Below are 24,166 nucleotides of genomic sequence, written 5' to 3' on the forward strand. Positions count from 1 at the left end.
GCAAAAGGAAGCAGTGAAAGTGGCAAGCGTACATAACGTAATCTTAAAAGAAGTTTCTACTTTGGCGAAGAAATAGCAACTTGTGTTTTTCTCCTTTTGCCACATTCTGCTGATGGTTAGGTTCTATTTTGTTTGGTTAATACCATGAAGTACAGTATATATACTAAAGGAAATACATGCGATCTTGGTCACCTCACCTTTGTGGCTTAAATACATATTAAAGTAACAACATGTAGCTTTTCAACCTTCATAATATATTTCCAAGACCCTTGTGATAGTACATCGACTTACAATAGGTTGAATGAGACGTCTGCCAGAGCCTGACGGGGTCTATATCGCTTTTACTGGCACTATGTAACTTCGCGGTGCGGGTAGTAACCAGCGCTCAAAAAGAACTACAAAATTCGACTGCTTTACGGCATACGTCACTCCGCCCACCACTTCCTCAAATGTGGCCAACCAGCGCGTTTGTTTTCGTGCGTCTGTTTTCGTCATGGCTGAAGCAGCAGCGAAACGTAAGAAGTCCAAGGTTTTGTTGGAGTAGAGTCGGAAGAGGAAAAGGGAGAGTGATAAACTGAAAGGCAGGACGAGGATCAATATTGGTCGAGCGTTTGCTCGCTGGCGTGAGCTAATGGAGGAGGAGTGTTTCCAGACCGATGCTGACTTGGCCGTCATGCTGTTGAACTAGTAAGTAACTGTAAATTGCTTGCATACTATCTTTAGTTTTTCTAATCTGTTGTCTGCCTGGCTACGTTACGGAAACTATCTGGTCCTCCATTTATTTATCTTCATGAATCAGCTAGTAGATGAGCGAATTATCAATCTGGTAGCTAGTAAACACTAACATGCGTTAGTTTTAGATGGTTAGGATGCTATCGCTATCATTCTCGTTCAGATTTGAGCATTGTAATCGACATGCAAATCGCAAATGTTTGAGTTAAAATGTTTAGTCTACTAAATATGTATAAATTATAAAAGGAGGAAGATTAATAATATTATCATTGCCCATATGAAAAAAAAACCTACATGCTTCATATACAGTAACCGTAAATCATTTTACGACAGCGGTAATGGACAATTCCGCTTCCAACCTGTAGGGCGACCGCAGAGGAAAAGTTCCATGTTGTTGCTTTAATTAGTTGATTATAAATTTTATTTTCGTGAAATAATTAAAGGTCCCATTGCATGGATTATTTTATTATTTTATAATGTTTCCTGGGGTGCCCTTATATTGGTAGTATGTTTTTTTAGATCAAAGCTTGTTATAATTTAGAAATAAAAGGCATATTTCCTAGCCTGATTTTAGCCTCTGATTTGAACGCTGTTTGAAGGGGCATTTCTGCTGTGAGACTTCAGTGTAAACGCCCACTGCTGTGATTGGCTGCTGAGAGACTTAAGTGTAAACACCCACTGCTGTGATTGGCTGCTGTGAGACTTCAGTGTAAACGCCCACTGCTGTGATAGGCTGACATGCTTGCATATGAAATATCTAGTATTACATGTGGAACTGTCTCGAATACTTTTACTATTACAGCTATTATATGTTTTTTACTATTAGAGCTGTCGGGATTAACGAATCGTGAGAAGTTTTTTAAGTATTTAGATCTATTCCCTTCACATAAAAGGTTGCAGTGATGAGCATTGAGCAGATCTTATCATTGCAACGCAGTTTCTGCACTCTCAAAAAATATTTCACCAATGCAAACATGACATTAGGTAAGTACAGTAAGAGCTTTGTTGTGCAGCGCGTAACAGCGTCATTGATTTCATTACGAGTTTTGGCAAATGTCCAGATAAACTCGCGCTGTGTGATTGACAGCTTGGGAGATTAGAAAGAGATTGTTCTTTGATCGCTTTCAGTATATTAAAATCACAGTTTACGTAAGATGTGAAGTTGATCGTTTAGTCACTGGCTTGATTTACTGATGCATAAACAGTATTGAACAACTTTGAGAGAAATATTATCTGTCTGAACTTGAACAATTACACATCAGAAATTCACATAACCCACTGGATCTTCAGAGGCTCGGATGAAGGAACTAAAAAAATACCTTTGTGTTCATTTGTACTATCAAACACTGAGCAACTGTCATGTTTCGCTCCTTTGCAAGCCATGATGTCTCTCATTCTCTCATGGGCAGGCCAAATTCCTTTTGCAGACAAAGAAGAGAAAGGGGAGGTGAACTTTCCCCTTATGATGACATAAGGGGAATATTTCTAGATTCGCCCGTCTGAGCTTTCATTTTCTCAAAAATACCCAGGGCTTGGTTTACACCCATCGAAATGTCTAGCCACTGGGGGACCATAGGCAGGCTAAGGAAACTCATATTAAGGTTAAAAAACCTCATAAAGTGAACATTTCATGCAATGGGACCTTTAAAAAGTATCAGCCCATTAGCTCAACACAATGATAGTGTTATATTAACACAATTAACTCAATAAACTCATGTTTGTTTTCAGTTTTTGGCCAAGTTCATCTAATTTTCTTTTCTGGCACGGTATCCAGTAAGAGTTGTATGACATCACTGCCATCTTGTGATTTGTGGCTCATAGATTTTTGCAATGATAGATGATAAAAAATTCGCCAAATACTGTTCACAATGACAATGAAAATGTCTATAAACATCAACATAATCACAGTGTCTGTCATGTGTGGGTGAAATATAATTTATTAGGCATTTAGATTTTCTAATGAGAAATTAACAACATGGAGAGATCTAAAAGCAAATAATATTTCATGGCTTTCAGAACTAAAATTATTCCTGATTCAAGCAGAATGAGCATAAAATAAAAACGGACAATAACAATGAGATGTTGATAAAATGAGTAAAGAGTTTTATCAATAATTACATGAAGCAATTACAAACATTAAGTAAAAGTGAAAGTGAATGAGACAGATCTCTCTCTTTACTGACTGAGCCAAAGCATCTCAAGAGAAGAAGAGAAGAAAAGTGTCCAGTTTCAAAGATACATGAAAGTATATCTTGCATTTGCATGGAAGAGTAGAAGTGGAAGAGAAACTAGATGTTCTGATGAAATTAGTTAAAAATTATTGTTCGATTCATGTCTCTCTTAAAAGTGTTATGGCCTCTTCTATTCGGCTCCCTGAACTTAGCCTTGAAATGTTTTTCTTTTTCTTTTCAGTGTGAATTTTCTGGCACTTTTTCAGTTCATCTTCTTCTGTAATAAAGGACTTCCAGCAATGGTCTTTCTTCAGAATGAAAAGCAGAAGTGATTTCAGAGCAAAAGCCTGAGCTGCTTCTTCCCAGTGTGAACTCTAATGAGAATCTTCAGACTTGATTTACAGATTTGGATTTACAGACAGCATTTTTAGTTTCTGTTTTTCCTTTCTCATTCACGTCCATCAGATCTAAAAGAAACATTAAATCAAGTGAGATTTCAAATGAGAGACAAACGTGAAATGAAAAGTGAAGCCTAACGTCAAGATCACTGATGAGTTCAACAGTCATTTGCATTCCATTAAATCTGGTCACATTGGAATAGAGGATTATGAATAAAAATAAATAAAAATTGCCTGTTATTGTGTCATGGCTGGTAAAAGTTTATTTGGTCTGTAAATTTTTTAAGTCACCGGCCATTGGCAGGTGTAACAAAAAGTTAGTTTTGTTAAATTAGTTAAATTGATTAGTTTAGTTTTTCTCATAATGAGATACTTATAATAATGAAAATCTTTCCAAGCAGATACCAATCAAAACAACAAAATGTCCTAACGCTCACCGTGGCTGTAAGGAAACTACTTTGTTGCTCAGCACATAAAGATGAACTACTTACTGTGATCTCAGACTGTTTAAGTGGTTTCTCCACTGTATGGATCTTCATGTGTAGCTTCAGGTGACTTTTAAAAGAGAAAGTCGTCCCGCACTGATCACACATGTGCGGCTTCTCTCTGCTGTGGGTCCTTTCATGTTTTTTCAGAGTTGATGACTGATTAAATCTCTTGTCACAGAGTGAACACTTGTAAGGTTTTTCTCCAGTGTGGATCTTAATGTGTTGCTCCAGGTTGCGTTTAATAGCGAAACTCATCCCGCACTGATCACACGTGTGCGGCTTCTCTCCAGTGTGGACCCTCTCATGTGTTTTCAGATGTGTTGGCTGACTGAATCTCTTGTCACAGTGTGAACAATTGTAAGGTTTCTCTCCAGTGTGGATCCTCTCATGTGTTTTCAGAGTTGTTGACACACTGAAACTCTTGTCACAGTGTGAACACTTGTAAGGTTTCTCTCCAGTGTGGATCCTCATGTGTAGCTTTAGTTGAGCTTTAACAGAGAAACTCTTTCCACACTGAACACACGTGTGCGGCTTCTCTCCGCTGTGGATCATCTCATGTTTTTTCAGAGTTGATGGCTGACTGAATCTCTTGTCACAGTGTGAACACTTGTAAGGTTTTTCTCCAGTGTGAATTCTCTGGTGCAGTTTTAAAAAGGCCACTGAAATAAAAGACTTCCCACACTCAAAGCACACATGATCTCTCACACCAGTGTGAATTTTCTCATGTCTATGTAAATATGGCAGCATTGAAAAGCTCTTTCCACACACAGAACATGAATGTGGCTTCTCCTTCGTATGAACTGTAAGGTGTGTCTTCAGGGCTAATGCCCACATAAATGTTTTCCCACACTGATTACATGTGTAAGGCTTCTCTCCGGTGTGGATATTCCTGTGCCCTTTAAGTTGTACCAATTGTGTGAAACTCTTCCCGCAGTGATCACATGTGAACGGTCTTTCTCCAGTGTGGATCCTCATGTGAACTTTAAGATTTTCTCTGTGTGTGAAACTCTTCCCACACTGAGTGCATGTGAATGGTTTCTCTCCAGTATGAACTCTCATGTGAACCTCTAGTTGTTGTTTGCTTGAGAATCTCTTTTCACAGCAATTACAAGTGAACAGCTTCTCTCCAGTGTGTCTCCTCATGTGAACAATAAGACCTTCTCTGTATGGAAACCTCTTCCCACACTGATCACATGTGAACGGCTTCTCTCCAGTGTGAACTCTCATGTGTTTCTTAAGTAGAGATGATCGCAAGAAACTCTTCCCACATTGATCGCATGCATGTGGCTTCTCTCCAGTGTGAACACTCATGTGAAGCTCAAGACTTTGTTTGTATGCAAAGCTCTTCCCGCATTGATCACATGAGAACGGCTTCTCTCCGGTGTGGATTCTCATGTGAATCACAAGACTTTGTTTATTTACGAAACTCTTTCCACACTGAGTGCAGGTGAAAGATTTATTGTCTCTTTTCTTTAAAGATGTCATTTTAGACTTTGAGCGACTCAAAGGTTTTTTCCCAGGTTTAACATGTTCCTCCTCCACTTCACTCAGTTCTTCATTTTCCTCCTTCACTTCCATCAGGTCTGAAATGAAAGGGATAAAAAAGTCATTTTTGGTAAATCTTCCAGTTATTGGACATTATTGTCAGAGTTCTGTCACTTCTGTTTGGGTTACATCTTGGGTTGGTGACAGAGCTCTGGCATTCCTGGTCTGTCATGCGTCGGGTATAGTCTGGTTTGATGTGAGCACATGGCTTGTCATGTTTTTCCTTGTGCAATGTGCTCTCCTGTCAATTGTCTAAACCCTCCCATCTTGTTACCTGATTATTGATTAATTTGCCCCACCTGCCTTTCTCGTTACCCTCTTTTGTTTGCTTCCTATTTAGTCTCCGTGTTTACAGTCCTGTGCTGGATCGTTGTCTAAGTTCCCTTGTGTTTCCTGTTCCTGCCGATGTCTGTCCTGTTTTCCCCCAAGGGGAGTTTTTGTTTGTAGTGTTGTTTTATTTCTTTTGTTAATAAATACCCATTTGTTTTCTGCACTTGAGTCCTCGCTCCTTTCAACCCAGTCCGTGACAATTATAGGCACATATCCAATATTTCTGTAGTGAGAACTACAATTTTAATTGAACAACGACACAATTGCCTAATGTAATATTAACATTAAAGAATAGAGAATACTGCCATAATTATGGCACCAGTCACCTCTGCTGCTGAGGATATCCGAGTTTATCCGAGTCACCAGCCTCAGAAATTGCAAGTTAACAGCAGCTCAGATTAGAGACCAGATGAACGCCACACAGAGTTCTAGCAGCAGACACATCTCTAGAACAACTGTTAAGAGGAGACTGCGCGAATCAGGCCTTCATGGTCAAATAGCTGCTAGGAAACCACTGCTAAGGAGAGGCAACAAGCAGAATAGATTAGTTTGGGCCAAGAAACACACGGAATAGGCATTAGACCAGTGGAAATCTATGCTTTGGTCTGATGAGTCCAAATTTGAGATCTTTGGTTCCAACCGCCGTGTCTTTGTGCGACGCAGAAAAGGTGAACGGATGGATTCTACATGCCTGGTTCCCACCATGAAGCATGGAGGAGGAGGTGTGATGGTGTGGGGGTGCTTTGCTGGTGACACTGTTGGGGATTTATTCAAAATTGAAGGCATACTGGACCAGCATGGCTACCACAGCATCCTGCAGCGACATGCCATCCCATCCAGTTTGCGTTTAGTTGGACCATCATTTATTTTTCAACAGGACAATGACCCCAAACACACCTCCAGGCTGTGTAAAGGCTATTTGACCAAGAAGGAGAGTGATGGAGTGCTGCGCCAGATGACCTGGCCTCCACAGTCACCGGACCTGAACCCAATCGAGATGGTTTGGGGTGAGCTGGACCGCAGAGTGAAGGCAAAAGGCCCAACAAGTGCTAAGCATCTCTGGGAACTCCTTCAAGACTGTTGGAAAACCATTTCAGGTGACTACCTTTTGAAGCTCATCAAGAGAATGTCAAGAGTGTGCAAAGCAGTAATCAGAGCAAAGGGTGGCTACTTTGAAGAAACTAGAATATAAGACATGTTTTCAGTTATTTCACACTGTTTTGTTAAGTACATAATTCCAGATGTGTTCATTCATAGTTTTGATGCCTTCAGTGAGAATCTACAATTTAAATAGTCATGAAAATAAAGGAAACGCATTGAATGAGAAGGTGTGTCCAAACTTTTGGCCTGTAGGTGTGGAACGGTACATGTATTCGTATTGAACTGAAATGTTACGGGCGTCACGGTTCGGTGCATGAATTTACACGGAGAATATATGGTATGAAAATAAACTTGCGTGCAAATTAATGAATGTAATGCGGAACTACTGTTAGATACGCGGGTTCTTTAGAGACAGCTAATCTTTAACCCCGCCCCCGCTCTGATTGGCGCCTATGCAGCTGAGCTCCGCCTATGTTGCACTATGCAGTTTTTTGTCAGGTCGACGGTCCAGTGAGTGAGTCAGAGATAGCAGCGAGTATGGCGAGTGGTGGCGACCCACAAGAGTTAGAGGATCCGCCGGCCTCTTTAAGATCACAAGTTTGGGAAGACTTCGGTTTCCCAGTCAGTTACAGTAGTACAGGCGAGAGAGTAGTGGATAAGATGAGGACTGTGTGTCGCCGTTGTTCAGCAGTTGTTGGGTATGTGAGTGGAAATACATCTAACATGCTAACGCATATCGGACGCAATCACCCAGATGTCCAAATCACTAGAATGAGACCAAAAAAAAAAAAAAAGTCAAACTTCTCCTCCCTACAGTGCTTAACTAGCCTTTAGATACACAAACAAAGAGGGCCAAAAAGAAAAATATCACTGAAGCAATCGGAATTTACATGTCATCTTCAATGCGCTCGTATTCACTCGTAGAGGAACCTGGCTTCAAGTATTTGCTGTACATACTCGAACCTCGTTACAACATGCCATCCCGTACATGAGGCAAAAGCTATTTAACGGTGACTGCTCATTTTCTTGACTCTGAGTGGGAAATGAAAGCATCAGTTCTACAGACGCGGCCCCTGTATGAGCAGCACACGACCACTCACCTAGCTGAGAAGCTAATGGAGGTCGTGGCAGAGTGGAAACTAGAGAGGCCTGGAACAACTATTTCAGTGACCACAGACAATGCAAAAAACATTGTTAATGCCATCAGAGAAGCAGGGCTGGGTCCGCAAGTAGCATGCTTTGCCCATACTCTAAATTTAGCTGCACAAAAAGCACTGGCAGTCAACCAGGTATCTAGATTATTAGGAAAAAATACTTTTTTTTCATCGTAGCACGACGGCTGCGTATGTTTTGGAGCGTAAACAGGTGGTCCTCGACTTGCCAAAACACTGCCTCGTACATGATGTGTCGACACGCTGGAACTCCAGCTACGAAATGGTCGAGCGCTATCTGGAACAGCAAGTTGCCATTTACTCTGCATTAACAGACAAGTCAGTAAAGAACAAGCAGGATGCCTCACATCTGTCAGATCAGGAGGTGAGCTTCGCAGAGAGTGTGGTTAAGATTATGAAACCTTTGAAGACCATCACTACAATTTTGAGCACAGAAACAACACCGTCGGTTTCAATGATCCTACCACTTGTCAGGGAAATGAAAAATGCCATCAGAGAGAACATGCAAATCCGAGACATTGACCCAGATCTCCAGGATTTCTTTAATAAATGCACTGCATTGGACCCCAGGTTCAAATCGCTCCCTCACTTGGATCCTGCCCGTCACCAGAACGTCTTTGAAGATCTCATCACAGAAGTTGTAATGCATCTTCCCTGACAATTTGTAAGTCTCTTTTAAAAACGTATTTGTTTTCTTTGGCGTATTGATTTTTTTTACACACATTTTTCTTAAATGTGTATATTATATTATATATGTGTGTATTAAAGTGTGTATATTTAGGATCTGCATTTAGTTGTGTTGTACAGCACTTTGGTCAGTCTTGTGGCTGTTTTAGAATGTGCTTTATAAATTAATTAAACTTGAAACTTGAATGCTAAGGTTGTTTTTTATTTGATTGATTTTTCCTCACTTCTGTCATGTCTTAACCGAATATATTGTTGTTACAGTGTTCACTGATAAAAGCCAATCATTGTCTTTGTTGTATAATACTGCAGACTAAGACCACAGAGACAACACAGGACAGGCCATCAACTTCACAGGCTACTTCCTTACCAGAGATGCCAGAGTCTGAGAGACATCATCCTCCCCACCTTTGGCTAGTCAAGTCTTTGGCTCCCTCTTTGCAACTGGTCAGATGAACCATCCTGATTTGAAGCAGAAGGGGAAGGAGGAGGTATATGCCTACATAGCCAAGGAAAGCACTTCTTTGGAATCCGACCCGCTTGGCTGGTGGAAGTCCAATGAAACAATATTTCCAAATCTAGCCAAGTTGGCCAAATGCTACCTGGCAGTACCTGCCACCTTCGTCCCAAGTGAGAGGGTTTTTTCAACGGCAGATGACGTAGTCACTGCCACAAGATCTACCCTCACTAGTGAAAGTGTGGACATACTTGTGTTTCTATAAAAAACTTAAAAATACAATGAAGCTACCTTTAAGAGGTACATCTTGTGCTACGCCAGATACACTGCCTCTATTAAGCACAGATTGTTATTTTCTTTTATATTTTATAGGAAATGATGGACCATACTGTTATCTATCAAAATATGTGCACTTGTGTTTTTATTTAGGCTATGTAGATATTTTGTTTAGTGCTAATAACGGAATAAACAAAAAATAAATAAACGTTATCTCATGCTGAGAGATAAGCTATGCCTATTTGTGTGAGGAAATTTCACAAATATTGTGTTGTAAAAAATAAAAAGAATGAGAAAGTTTGAGAAGGGTTTGTTGTTTTTATTTGAACTTTCATGCATATTACACATTGGAACGTTGTTGTTCACGGTCAGGGACTATTTTTTCTAGAGGAAGGAATGCTTTTATTGATTTAACTTCATGAAAGTTGCACTAATACATTTTTTTTTTTTACTTTAATATTGTGTGGTAACCGAAAAAAAAAAAAAAAAAAAAAAAAAATATATATATATATATATATATATATATATATATATATATATATATATATATATATATATATATATAAATTAACTAAATTAAACTTTTTTACAACACAAAAGAAACACCGAACTTACTTAAGCTTGACTTTCTATTTTCTTCTAGAAACAAAATTTGTTGTATTAGTTTCCTGTTTTCTCTGTAAAGCTGCTTTGAAACAAATCTGTATTGTAAAAAGCGCTATATAAATAAAGGTGACTTGACTTGACACTCACGGAACACTGCAATTCACAAAAGTTCATTATTTGCATGTGCCGTAAAGCCTTGCCGGTTAAACATGTCATTCATGCTGTTTCTAACATGCGCTTTTCTGAGTGCAAACACCCGAAGCGCACCGGCACTAAAAGCCTGTCTAACAGCGCCTGATTACTGGACTAAGTTATCTTTCGAGTCTCATTGCGCTAATACTGTCAAATACACACAAGGTTTACATAAACAAAGTTGGTAATGTCTTAAGTGAATGCAATCGTTTGATAGAAAATTGTGTGTTTGTCATATGCGTACATATTAGATGTGTGTCGGTCTTAAAGTGACAGTAGCCTAATAGTAAACGTGCCGCCGCTTGTCCTTAAAGGGATAATTCACCCAAAAATTAAACCAAACCTGTATTAATTTCTTTCTTGTGCTGAACACAAAAGAAGATATTTTGAAGAGTGTGGATAACCAGACAGTTGCTCATTGACTTCCATAGAAGGAAGAAATATACTATGGAAGTCACTGGGGACCAGCAACTGTTTGGATACCAGCATTCTTCAAAATAACTTTTATTTTTAACAGAAGAAAGAAACTTCTTTGGGTTTAAAAAAACTTGAGAGAGTAAATGATTACTATTTTTATTTTGGAGGGAACTATCCCTTTAATGTTAATACAACAACAAAACTTACTTTTTTTATTTGCTCATTTAATTTCTTTCTTGAATGCTACTGTTAAATACACCTGTAGCTGATAAAAATAAAGCACTGTTTATTTAATTTGTAAATTATGTTGTTTGTGTGTAATGTGTATCTCATTTTTAAATAAAGAAAATAATGACAAAGATTTTTATCTTCGCCACTTTGGTATAAATGTCTGCCATTCTTTTTTATTTTATATTTTGTTACCTTGTACGCCTTTGTTTTTTAAAGTAGGGACATAAAGTAGGGAGCTAGGAAATTTGACTATATTACTTGCATTTGAATGCTGATGTCTTTTTGTGATCGCTTTATAGTTATTTTTATTATTAATGTTGCTGCTTTTGTTTTAATTAACTTTTACTTCTTGTATTTTCCGGTGGATTGTGATTTTATGTACAGCGCTTTGAGAAGCTGCTTTTAAAGGCGCTCAATAAAATAAAGTTTATTATTATTATTATTAATTTGGCTGTAATGCTCAGTGTGTAATGCTTTTTCTACACAAAAGAGTAAAAGCAACATGAAAAAGAATTGATAAAACCATGCATCGTGATTTTTTCCTGAAAGAAATCGTGATATGATATTTTTGCCATATCGCCCACCCCAAGTTACATCATGATCATGTCTCGTGCGCCTCTTGACACAAAAACAAATTGAGTGCACAGTTTTTGCATTCAAATGTGCATTTTTTTTTTATGTGCTTTTTTTTGCATTTGAATTTGCATTTTTTGAGGGAATAGGGAATTTGAGGAATGTTCAAAATTCGAATTTTTATTTGACAGCCCTATTATACATGACACGATTTTCCAAAATACCCAGTTTGCCATCCCGAGGAAATTGATTGCCATATTGGAGTTGACCAGCATAAGATCAACTCAACAGACTTAGATGCTGGATCCACATTTGCTCCCTAAGGTCTGTCAAAAATACTCTCAGAATGAGAAGAGACCAAACCAAACTCAACCTTGCAGATAGAGCTTAACATAGCGGCCCAAAAAGAGCCAAAATACTTGATATCACTGTCCACACAGAACCACGGCCTGCATCCCAATGTCCATATGATCCATCCACAATGGAAGGCTTTGTATTTTTTGTATTTGTATGTCTTACTCTGTGTGTTTTTATTGTGTTATGGATCCCCCTGGGTCTGAAATAAAGTTTCAAAATAGTGTGTGAGATTTAAATAAGTGTGTCTCAAAGCATATTAGGTTGAAAAGAGTATGCCAGACGTCCCCGGATTGGTCTACTATTTCCGGTAGATTTTTTAAGTGTGGATCCGTACACACTATAAAGGCTAATATTGCCCACAACCCATTGCGATTTGGAGAAGGATTCGGTTCAGAACTACAAACACAAGTAAAAAGTGTTAAAAAACTACAAAACATGGCGGATGTGTGCAACCGAAAGAGGATAAAGGGGTTTGAGTGATTAATAAATCACAGTTTAAACTGATAAAAAAAATTCATGTTTTCCATGTTATGTTTTATTTCCAATCGGTAGGAAATGGAATTAAAATGAAATGTGGAGGATATTACCTGTGATAAGATGACACAGCAACAGAGGAGAACAAGAAGAGAACAAGAAGAGGCCAAACTACGCTCAGTATTAAAGACAGCTTATCCCAGCGGACAACTCTCTATAGCAGGAGGAGGTCTAGCAACGCTTTCATTTAAAGGCTCGTAGGGGCCAATTGCGTCTAGGGATGGGCGATATGGACTTAAAACTATATCACAATATTTTCTGCTAGTGTGTGAGAAACACTAGCGCTCTCAGCAAAGTGACAGCCAGTCGTATGCCTCACACTAGCATTAACGTATGCGTCACATACACTGTGCATTCACTGAGAATAGGCTAACTGAAATACCAAGGAAAATATGTCTGTGTGTACGGGTTCCAGATTGTAGAGGTAGTTCCTCGATTATCGATAAACTCAAGCCTCAGCTTCATGTCCACTAGGTAATAATATATCGGCCATCCCTACTAAGGCTCCAGTCTCTGTCGCCGACCAATGACATTGTTGCGTTTGAATCATGTGCTACAGACATCGATACAATACAACATAATTGATACAGTAATACATCGAGGTCACGCGCCAGGTGTTCCCCACAAACGTCTGTTATTAATGACAAACAACGTTTACTAGTAACTACAAATCTGGTTTTGCCTAAGTTTCTCAAACCTCCCTTTACTCACCATTTGTTGAAAACAGACAAAAAACATTCTGTACCATTTCACAGTTTAACTGTTTATCTAAATGTGCTTGAATGTTTCTAACATGAATGTTCTTCAGCATCATGAATGAATGAAGAATAAACACCAACCTCTTTGTTCTTCAGGATCTTCAGTGTGTTTCATTCTGCAGGGTTCTGGATCACTCATGTTCTCACTGTCCTCTTTAATAAACTCAGTCTTTGCAGATTTCAGCTCTTCCTGATGCTCTGATGCTCGTCTTTACTTGTAGCTGATGGGAATTTACAGCATTTATTGGAGAAATGCAGCTGATCTGACAAAATAAAAAAATAATATCAGTTCCTGAATGTTTTTATACTAAATATCACATCTAAGCATTTAAGTCTGTCTGAAGTAAAGTAAACGATGCGAATTGAATGTATAACTTATTTTATTGCTAACCTTAAAGCTCATTTCATTGGTGTGAACAGAGTAGACTGTATTTGTGACAATTCACAGGAGATCTGAAGACATCAGCATAATAAAAGAGGTGAAAACAGGAACTATTGTCATGAAATAAAGAGTGTTTTCAGCAGATCTGTTAATATTGATGAGCCTCAGACTATCAACACTCATTCAACAAGCCATTCAGGATCATCAGCAGATCATCTCACTTTATTCTGAGTGCTTACTGTTAGAAACACATTATTTGAGTCAGGATACGTGATAAAAGCCTGTAAAACTGCTCTATTGAAAGAAAATACTGTTGCTTCTCACCATCTGACACAAATAAAACATAAAAACAATAAAACACCTCATCTATATATATATAAATAAACTGACAATGATCCTAAAAAACTCATAAGCTCATCAATTCTCCTCACTGATCTCAAACTTTCACTCTTGACTTGACATTCAGTAACAGTTCTCACACAAACATCGAGACAATCACACAAACGAACACAAAATCTCTCAGGTCTGAATGAACTCAACATATTCTCCTCATGCTCGCTGCTGCTGCACTAAATGTTTATTTCAGAAGGAAGACGCCAGAAAAGACGCACAAGTATCGCTGTGATCGATGGAAACAATACAGAAATGAGTCTGTCGCTTAATCAAACTGTATAAAGTGTGTGTGATGGTTGTGTAAATATGAGAAATATCGTGAACTGCTATCCTCACCTCAGAAGACTCTTCTTCTTCTTCTTCTTCTTCTTCTTCTTCTTCTTCTTCTTCTTCTTGTTCATTGGCGGCTCGAATTAGCGCCATCTGTTGTGGGTTTTGGATCAGAGACTCATTTTACTCCTTTTTTTTCATGTGATGCATGATAATGAGGAAGCAAGCACTTTTTTTATTTCAAAAAGTACAGAGATGACATGTTTATACAACTTTGAATACGAAATGTATTAACAATGTGTTCAATGTCATCAGAATACAAATGAGAAAATAAGAGTTAACAGTGTTTAGCTGAAAAATGAAAAATAAAAGACAAAAAAGAAGATAGAGAGAAATAACACGAGGGTAAGATATTAAACTATACATCAATTTCATTGTAGGCCTACTTAATACAATTCTTATTTTAAATTATTTAAAAAACACAGTGTTAACAGTGTTTTGCTTTTAAAAAACAGCTAAATGTTTAATTGTTCAAGAACAGAACAACTCATGTCAATACAAACACATGATTCTGAACCTCATCAACAAGTGATTGCATCAGTTAGACAAACCTGTCAATTATAGACAAATATTCATTTTTATGGTAACACTTTACAATAATGTTTTAGTTAATAAGAATGACAAAAACGATGAGCAATACATTTATTACAGTATTTATTAATCTTTGTTAATATTAGTTAATAAAAATACAGCTGCTCATTGTTTGTTCATGCTAGTTCACAGTGCATTAACTAATGTTAACAAATACAACCTTTAATTTTAATAATGTATTAGTAAATGTTGAAATTAATATGAACTAAAATTGATAAATGCTGTTCATTCTTATTTCGTGTTAACTTATTGTAAACCAGGAGCCGCACTCCAATGGTTCAAGTCTTACCTCTCAGGTACCCTTTAGGGTATCGTGGAGGGGTGAGGTGTCTAAGACCCAACATCTAGCTACTGGAGTGCCTCAGGGCTCAGTGCTGGGACCACTTCTCTTCTCCATCTACATGACATCCCTAGGATCTGTGATTCAGAAACATGGTTTTTGCTATCACTGCTACGCTGATGACACACAACTCTACCTCTCATTCCAGCCTGACGATCCGACGGGAGCTGATCGTATCTCAACCTGACAGACATTTCTGGCTGGATGAAGGACCACCACCTTCAACTAAACCTTGCGAAGACAGAGCTACTTGTGGTCCTGGCCAACCCAACACTTCACCACAACTTCACCATTCAGCTAGACTCGTCATCCATAACTCCCATCAAGGTCAGCCAGGAACCTTGGAGTGGTAATTGATAATCAATTGAACTTCACAGACCACATTAGCTAGAACTGCCCGGTCATGTAGATTTGCCTTGTACAACATTAGGAGGATCAGGCCCTTCCTATCAGAACATGCTACTCAACTCCTTGTCCAAGACCTAGTTCTATCCAGACTGGACTATTGTAACGCTCTCCTGGCTGGTCTTCCAGCTTGCTCTGTCAAACCTCTGCAACTGATCCAGATGCTGCAGCAAGAGTGGTCTTTAACGAGCCGAAGAGAGCACACGTCACTCCTCTCCTCACAAAATTGCACTGGTTGCCAGTGATCGGCTCAGAATGCATTTTCAAATTGCACATTGAATTTTGCTACATTCATTGCGGGACACTTAATGGGAATGCAATCGCAAGTGTCTTAACTGTGAGTGTAAATGCAATTAAGAAAAAATAACATTTAAATTACAATTTTGCTACAGTTTTTGCTTGAACATGTTAAACATATCTAATCATTTCTGTAATACATTTTAATTTTGCAACTTATAAAGCATTCAAATATGTATTCAATTTACATATTAAAAATAGTGTATGAAATGACAAATGTAAATTATATAATTGAATTTTCATTTTGCACCAAACGTTGCACAAATGTATTGGAAATTTGAAATTTAAATACAGAAATGCATTGTCATATTGCATTGTCATTTTGTATATTACTTCTCAAATTGAAATTTGCTTCGCATAAGCTTCCATAGTTGCAAGATGTCAGGTCTGATGATAAAATCCAATGCACAGGCGAATGCAAATGTTATGGAAATGTCAGATGAGGGATGAAATAGAGACATTCGCAAACTGGCACGGACCAACGTTACAAAACGTTAGTGGACGAAAAGAACGAACAACTCAAACCCGAAGACTCAAGAGGTGAACAAATTATTTGTGTTTCCTCTAGATCTGAGTTGTTAGTTCAACACATCATATCCCCTTAAGCTGAAGCTATCCAGCGTGTACAGGTTAAAACAACAACACACAAAACACAACAACACAGCAAATAAAATGTATACAAACAGCAGTCTCATTCTATCTCAGGCATGTGTGGAGTAAAGTATAGTTTATTAGGCAATTAAAGAGCATTGAGTGATTAAAAACAGAGAACCCAAAAAGCAATAATACTTCATGTTTTTCAGTTATTATGACAGTAATATCATGATGGTATGATATTATATTTTGCATCTGGGTTTTCTAAATAAATCATAAATGGAAGAATAATTATCATTTTAAAAACAAAAATGAAGAACAAAATAAAAATAAATTGTGTTACAGCCTCTTCTTCAGCTTCCTGAACAAGAACGCTTAAGCTTTTACTTTCCTTCATGAAAGAGTAAGCACAATACTGAGATACATTTGGATTATTAGACAAGTGACCATATATATGAAACTCATAAGCACGCACAACAAAATAATGTATATCATGAAGCAAAATGATATACAAGATTAAACTTTTTGACATTTTTCTTGGGGAGGAACTTGGAGTTGATCTGAATCCACAGTTGAATCTGCTCAAGTTTCTTAGTCATGTTGGTTGTTATGGCTGGTTGTGAAAGATTTATCCAGATTATATTTTATTGCTTGATGCATTATTGTGTCACATTTGGCGAATACACAGCATCAAACCTGAAAGTGTTGGATCTGAAGAGGATCTACTTACAGTGAACATGTTTTGTATGTTTGCATAGAGAAGATGGATGATTGAAACGCTTCCCACATGCAGTGCAGGGATACGGCTTTTCTCCAGTGTGAATAATCCGGTGCAGTTTTAAATGTGCAGCTGTAATAAAAGTCTTCTCACACTCAAAGCACACATACTCTCTCACACCAGTGTGAATTTTCTGATGTCTATGTAAATATGGCAGCAGTGAAAAACTCTTTCCACACACAGAACATGAATGCGGCTTCTCCTTCGTATGAACTGTCAGGACTGAATTCAACAAAAAAGTTTTGCCACATTGGTCACATGTGAAGGGCTTCTCTCCGGTGTGGATTTTTATGTGTTCCTTAAGGTGTGTTGATTTAGTGAAGCTCTTTCCACACTGATCACAAATGAACAGTCTCTCTCCAGTGTGAACTCTCATGTGATCCGTAAGAGATGCTTTAAATGTGAAACTCTTTCCGCACTGATCAAAGTGTGCGGTTTCTCTCCAGTGTGGATCCTCTCATGTCTTTTCAGAGATGTCGACTGATTGAATTTCTTGTCACAGTGTGAACACTTGTAAGGTTTCTCGCATGTATGAACTTTGTTGTGTTCCTTAAAGGTATAGCGGAGGATTTTTTTTACTTCCGGGTGGATAGTGTATACTATTGGTCCTCCTAATTGTCAATCATTCTGGTGAATCAATCAAACTTATTCAAAAAGTGGAGAGGGTGGGTCTTATCTAAAATCGGAAAGATCCTCCGCTATACCTTTAAGTCTTCCTTTTTTTTTTTATGAAACTCTTCCTGCATTGGTCGCATGTGAACAGCTTCTCTCCAGTGTGAACACTCAAGACCACATTTGGTTGTGAGACTCTTTCCACATTGAGTGCAGGTGAACGATTTCTTAAATCTTTCTGTTTGGTTTGAAAGTAACTCAAAGGTTTTTCTCCAGTTTTGACATTTTTCTCCTTAACTTCATTCTCTTCGTTTTCTTTAATCAAATCTGAAATAAGGGTAAACACGATTCATTTTCAGGACCTAAAAAAAAAATGAGAAAAGTGAAGGACATAAAAGTGAACCCTGATGTAACTGTGGGCATTAGGCAAAACCTAAACATGTTGATGCATTTTTATTAAGTGTACATCCCTGCAACTTACCGTAACATGAATGAGGTACATTGATAGTCATAGAAAGTGTCTCTTATTATTTATTGCTACAGCTAGATTATTCAACAACTGTAAATATTTTTCTTATCACAACAAATCTAAATCTAAAACTGCTTGAAGAATAAACACCAACCTCTTTGTTCTTCAGGATCTTCAGTGTGTTTCATTCTGCAGGGTTCTGGATCACTCATGTTCTCACTGTCCTCTTTAATAAACTCAGTCTTTGCAGATTTCAGCTCTTCCTGATGCTTTGATGCTCGTCTTCACTTGTAGCTGATGGGAATTTACAGCATTTACTGGAGAATTGCTGTGGGAGGAGCTTCACTGACCATGATGATGATGTGATTGCTGTGGGAGGAGCTTCACTGAGAGTCCTGAATTATCTGGACGACTGGCTAATATTAGCCCAGTCAAAGGAGGAATTGGTGTCACACAGGACTTTACTGTTGGCCCATCTGGATCAGCTGGGTCTCAGAGTCAACTGGACCAAGAGCATACTGTTCCCCAGTCAGGAAATATCCTTTCTGGGGATAGATTTGGACTCCAGGTCTATGAAGGCGCGCCTGATGCGAGAGCGCGCGACGGCAATTCAGCGCTTTGCAGCGCCATTCACCGTAGGGAAGCATCTTCCCCTCAAGAATGTTTCAGAGGATGATGGGTCTTATGGCCTCAGCCTCGACTGTGCTGCGCCTGGGACTGCTACACATGCGCCCCTTTCAGCTGTGGCTGAGACGGCGCGTACCAGCGAAAGCGTGGAAAAGGATGTACGAACCCTGAAACGAATAATGTAAAAAATTTGACTATTTCTGCCACAATACCATGGTTACAGTTTGCATTACTACATTAAATCCAAAGGGAATATTGCTGATTTCTGGACTTAAAAGCGATATTACTTAAAACTTAATGAACTTGTTTCTCCTGGCTTCCAAGTCAGTGCTGTTTGATCTGATATACAGTATATGGTTAATAAAATAATTCTGTGTTGGGTGAGTAAATCATGCAAATCAAAGCATTTGAATTCAGCGCAGTATTAACAACACTTAAGTCATCCTATGGGTATATGACATCTTCCTCAAAAGGCCTTTATTATCCCACTGGAGCCATATGGAGCACTTTTATGGACTTCAAAACCGAAACTGCAATTGACTGCCATTTTAAAGCTTGGAAGAGCCAGGACATGTTTTAATATAACTCTGATTGTATTCGTCTGAAAGAAGAATGTCATACACACCTAGGATGATATGAGGGTGAGTAAATCATGGGCTAATTTTCCTTTTTGGGCAAACTATCCCTTTAAAATGCTTTCTCAATGGATCTCCCAGCGCTGCGTAGTAACGTTGTTTCGTGATCGAGATCGGCCCACGAGTAAACCGCTGTCTAGTATTGTTCCGAGTGGATAAACTGTTTGCGCTGCGCAGCTCAAACAAGTAGTGTGGTTTCATTCTGCTTTCGTTTGCTGTGTGATGTTTCTCGTATGCGGCAGAAATGGCAGCTCTCTCTTAAAAAAGGTTGCAAAATGTGACAATTTACTCGCAGTCTAGAGCCCTGTATAGTTCTTTATTTCTGCTTTTAATGAGCGCCACCTACTGTCAGAGAGCGCATTTATGTTTTTTTGCATTGATCTGAACTGACAAATGACATATTCCTGTTGGTTGAACTAGGGCTGGGCGATATGGAGCAAAAAATATATCTCGATATATTTTGCTATATCTCGATATACGATATATATCTCGATATCTTTACAGGAAAAATAACCCCCCAAAAACTACTGCAAAAACAAATATGCCAAAAACCACAAAGTCTTTTTTTATTGAAGTGCAAATAGGTAGGCAGTTCATGTAGGAACAAAGTGTTTCTGCGACATTAAAAAAAAAAAAAAAAATCCCTGTATACAAAAATAATAATTAAACTGTAAAATAAAGGAAGAAATAATACATATTGCACTATTTTAAATAAACCTGTATAGAAATATCATTACTAATTTTGGCAAAAAAAATAAAAAAATGCCATATATCCCCCAAAAACTGCACAACTGTAGAGTAAAACATTAATTAAAAAAAAAAAGGATACAAAATGCATCTAAAAATTGACATGATTGTTACAAAATCACACTGTCTGGGGCCTCTGGAGAACTCAGAACAACTGCTAGCATAAAGTTTAAGGTAAAAATAACTGCCATTAAATTACAGTATCTTACTACTATGCAATTAGATAAACTGTTCATTCATTACATCACTTTACCTCGGTCTTTATCCACCTTTATCCTCTTCTCTTCTTTTTGGCACTGTATCTATAGCAGAATAGGTAGGCTAATGCTAATTTATAATGCGTCATGTAAATTCGGCCATCCGTCACAATCAGGAAACTTTCACCGTGTCTGGCGCGAGCTGCCAGGCCCGTTTCTACAGGGGAGCATGTTAAGTGTGAGTGTGTTAAGCGCCCTCAAACAAAAGCAATGCGGCGGGAGGCGACGTTACACAAAAAATTACCAACAACAACTGATCGCGCGCACGCTGTTTCTGACGCACTTCAAGCACTCGCTGGGCGGGGAAAGATTGATGTGCCTGACCGGACTCGGGGGACTTGGTTGAATGAGACAACACGCGAGGGGAGGGGGAACAAAAGCAAGGAGGCGGAGGAGGGCGGGGGCGAGCACAGCACAGAGATAGCAAACAAGCAAAGTGGCGAAATCAGAATTAAATATAAACAATATATCGATATATACGATATGTCAAAATCCATATCGAGTTTAAAAAATCTCGATATATCGTAAATATCGAGATATCGCCCACCTACAGTGGTCAGAAAAAACAGGGGAGACACTTTGTTTCTCTCAATATGACTCTCAATATGACTCTCGAGTAGCTTCCAGTAGCTTCTCGCTCCAAAGCTAATCGCTGTCACTCTCTCACTTCTACCTCGCTCTAACACGCAGTCCCCCCACACACACACTTGCCGGCTCGACTCACACACCAGCGCACAAGTATAAACATCTGGCCACTTCATGAGTTTTCTCAGATCGGATAGCTATCTGATTTATCAAAACGATTCCATTTACACCACATAAATGCGTTTTTTCAAAATGGATATAAATCCGATCTTCAATTCCCGCACTATATGCAGATTTAATGAAGTTCACGTCACCGAAAGCAACAGTTATGAGCTGCATTTTATTGATCATCAGCTAAAATTTCTAAATCAAAGACCGCAATAAGAGAGAGCGGCAACAGCCCTAAGATCATTTAGTTTCTTTACTTTTAATGATGATGATTGTGTGTTAAGCGTCTGTGACTTTCCCTTTGATTTGCGATAGTTGGCACGTTGGCTCGATGAAAAGATGTTCAGCTGCTCATCTGCAGTGATGCGTGCTGCAGTAGCATCATCATATCTGGCCATAACATGACACACAGCCCATCACACGCTCTCACACATATATTTTTTTGCATTTTTGGGAGGAGTAAAATGTACTTATGTGGTTTCAACAACCAGATGCATTTACACCTGTCCAGTTTGGTCTGGAATGCGGTCCAGACCTCCTCCTGAAGTGGTTTGAGTGATCGGATTCAAATCCACCTCGAATGGGTTTCGTTGGGCACTTACACCTGGTCTTTTCACGATCAGATAACTATCAACTAACATGTCCTGTTCTGTAGACTTGCTCTTTATTTATAGTTTTTTATACTCTAGTGTACATACAACCAGTAAAACATGTCCTGTTCTGTAGACATGGTTATTATGTATTTATTCATGTTGTACAGTGAATAGTGAATTTCAGTTGAAATAAACCTTGTGTTGTAAGAAAACTTGTTTTATTTGTTATGAATCTATTTTGATGCATTTTCCCATAACTTTTGTAACTTTACATGTGTTTAAAAATATCCAAATTAATATCAATATCGCAATATTCATAATAGATATCGCAATATCACATTTTGTCAATATCGTGCACCCCTACCGTGATCTCAGATGATGTGGTTTCTCCACTGCATGGGTCTTCATGTGTAGCTTGAGGTGACTTTTAACAGAGAAACTCTTTCCACACTGATCACACGTGTGCGGCTTCTCTCCAGTGTGGATCCTCTCATGTGTTTTTTTATCTGCCGACTGAATGAATCTCTTGTCACAGTGTGAACACTTGTAAGGTTTTTCTCCAGTGTGAATTCTCTGGTGCAGTTTCAAACTGCTCGCTGAAATAAAAGTCTTCTCACACTCAAAGCACATGTACTCTCTCACACCAGTATGAATTTTCTCATGTCTATGTAAAGTTTGCCGCAGTGAAAAACTCTTTCCACACACAGAACATGAATGTGGCTTCTCCTTCGTATGAACTGTCAGGTGTGTCTTCAAGGCTGATGTATAGATAAATGTTTTGCTGCACTGATCACATGAGAACGGCTTCTCTCCAGTGTGGATCCTCATGTGAACATTAAGATTTTGTTTGTATTTGAAACTCTTCCCACATTGATCACAAGGGAATGGCTTCTCTCCGGTGTGGATCCTCATGTGTTCTTTAAGGTGTGAAGATTGACTGAAACTTTTCCCACATTGATCACACTTAAACGGCTTCTCTTCAGTGTGAACTCTCATGTGAACATCAAGAGTATGTTTGTATGTGAAATTGTTTCCACATTGATGGCATACATGCAATTTCTCCCCAGCATGGATCTTCATGTGTAGCTTCAGGTGACTTTTAGAAGAAAAACTCTTTCCACACTGATCACACATGTGCGGCTTCTCTCTGCTGTGGATCATCTCATGTCTTTTCAGATTTGCTGACTGACTGAATCTCTTGTCACAGTGTGAACACTTGTAAGATTTTTCTCCAGTGTGGATCCTCTCATGTCTTTTCAGATTTGATGGGTGACTGAATCTCTTGTCACAGTGTGAACACTTGTAAGGTTTTTCTCCAGTGTGAATTCTCTGGTGCACTTTCAAACTGCTCGCTGTAGTAAAAGTCTTCTCACACTCAAAGCACATGTACTCTCTCACACCAGTGTGAATTTTCTCATGTCTATGTAAAGTTTGCAGCAGTGAAAAACTCATTCCACACACAGAACATGAATGCGGCTTCTCCTTCGTATGAACTGTCAGGTGTGTCTTCAGGTGTGATGCCATAAGAAATGTTTTGCCGCATTGATCACATGTGTATGGCTTCTCTCCGGTGTGAATCATCATGTGACGTGCAAGAGTTTGTTTGCATGAGAAACTCTTCCCACATTGATCACAAGGGAATGGCTTCACTCCGGTGTGGATCCTCATGTGTTCTTTAAGGTGTGAAGATTGACTGAAACTTTTCCCACATTGATCACACTTAAACGGCTTCTCTTCAGTGTGAATTCTCATGTGACACTCAAGATGTTGTTTGGTTGTGAAACACTTTCCACACTGAGTGCAGGTGAAAGATTTCTTGGCTCTTCTTTTCTTTAAAAATGGCTTTTTAGTCTTTGAGCGACTCAAAGGTTTTTCTCCAGGTTTGACATGATGTTCCTCCTTCACTTCACTCAGTTCTTCACTCTCCTCCTTCACTTCACTCAGTTCTTCACTCTCCTCCTTCACTTCACTCAGTTCTTCTCTCTCCTCCTTCAATTGACTCAGTTCTTCACTCTCCTCCTTCACTTCACTCAGTTCTTCACTCTCCTCCTTCACTTCACTCAGTTCTTCACTCTCCTCCTTCACTTCACTCAGTTCTTCACTCTCCTCCTTCACTTCACTCAGTTCTTCTCTCTCCTCCTTCACTTGACTCAGTTCTTCACTCTCCTCCTTCACTTGACTCAGTTCTTCACTCTCCTCCTTCACTTCACTCTGTTCTTCACTCTCCTCGTTCTCTTCCATCAGGTCTGACATGAAAGACAAAATAATAATTAAATTTTCAGTACATCAAAATAATTACAAGAGAGGAATATAAAGTGAAAGGACATGAAATTGAGCCCTG

The 24,166-nt window shown here is 38.7% G+C and overlaps 2 protein-coding genes across 11 annotated transcripts in view; both read right to left on the minus strand.

The window, feature by feature from the left end:
* The window catches only part of LOC307162518 (uncharacterized protein), a 47,602-nt gene extending 33,406 nt beyond the window's left edge, over nucleotides 1-14,196 (minus strand). Inside the window, exons 1-4 of one of the 8 annotated variants that reach the window (XM_079877886.1) lie at nucleotides 14,134-14,166; nucleotides 13,414-13,475; nucleotides 13,104-13,285; nucleotides 3,505-5,372 (exon numbers count right to left, since the gene is read on the minus strand). In XM_079877886.1, the coding sequence (XP_079734012.1) occupies nucleotides 3,661-5,372; nucleotides 13,104-13,161 (1,770 nt within the window). In that variant the 5' untranslated portion in view covers nucleotides 13,162-13,285; nucleotides 13,414-13,475; nucleotides 14,134-14,166 and the 3' untranslated portion in view covers nucleotides 3,505-3,660. Of the gene's footprint in view, nucleotides 1-3,504; nucleotides 5,373-13,103; nucleotides 13,286-13,413; nucleotides 13,476-14,133 lie in introns of those variants that run through there. The other 7 variants (XM_079877888.1, XM_079877890.1, XM_079877887.1 and 4 more) reach the window with 7 other exon arrangements.
* The window catches only part of LOC307162214 (uncharacterized protein), a 47,266-nt gene that overhangs the window by 9,686 nt on the left and 13,414 nt on the right, over nucleotides 1-24,166 (minus strand). The window contains exons 3-5 of one of the 3 annotated variants that reach the window (XM_079877418.1): nucleotides 22,190-24,071; nucleotides 18,368-19,007; nucleotides 17,312-18,106 (exon numbers count right to left, since the gene is read on the minus strand). In XM_079877418.1, coding sequence (XP_079733544.1) covers nucleotides 18,896-19,007; nucleotides 22,190-24,071 — 1,994 coding nt within the window. In that variant the 3' untranslated portion in view covers nucleotides 17,312-18,106; nucleotides 18,368-18,895. Of the gene's footprint in view, nucleotides 1-16,476; nucleotides 18,107-18,367; nucleotides 19,008-21,522; nucleotides 24,072-24,166 lie in introns of those variants that run through there. The other 2 variants (XM_079877417.1, XM_079877419.1) reach the window with 2 other exon arrangements.

The sequence above is a fragment of the Squalius cephalus genome, assembly GCF_949319135.1.
Source record: "Squalius cephalus genome assembly, chromosome: 1".
Classification (NCBI taxonomy): Eukaryota; Metazoa; Chordata; class Actinopteri; order Cypriniformes; family Leuciscidae; genus Squalius; species Squalius cephalus.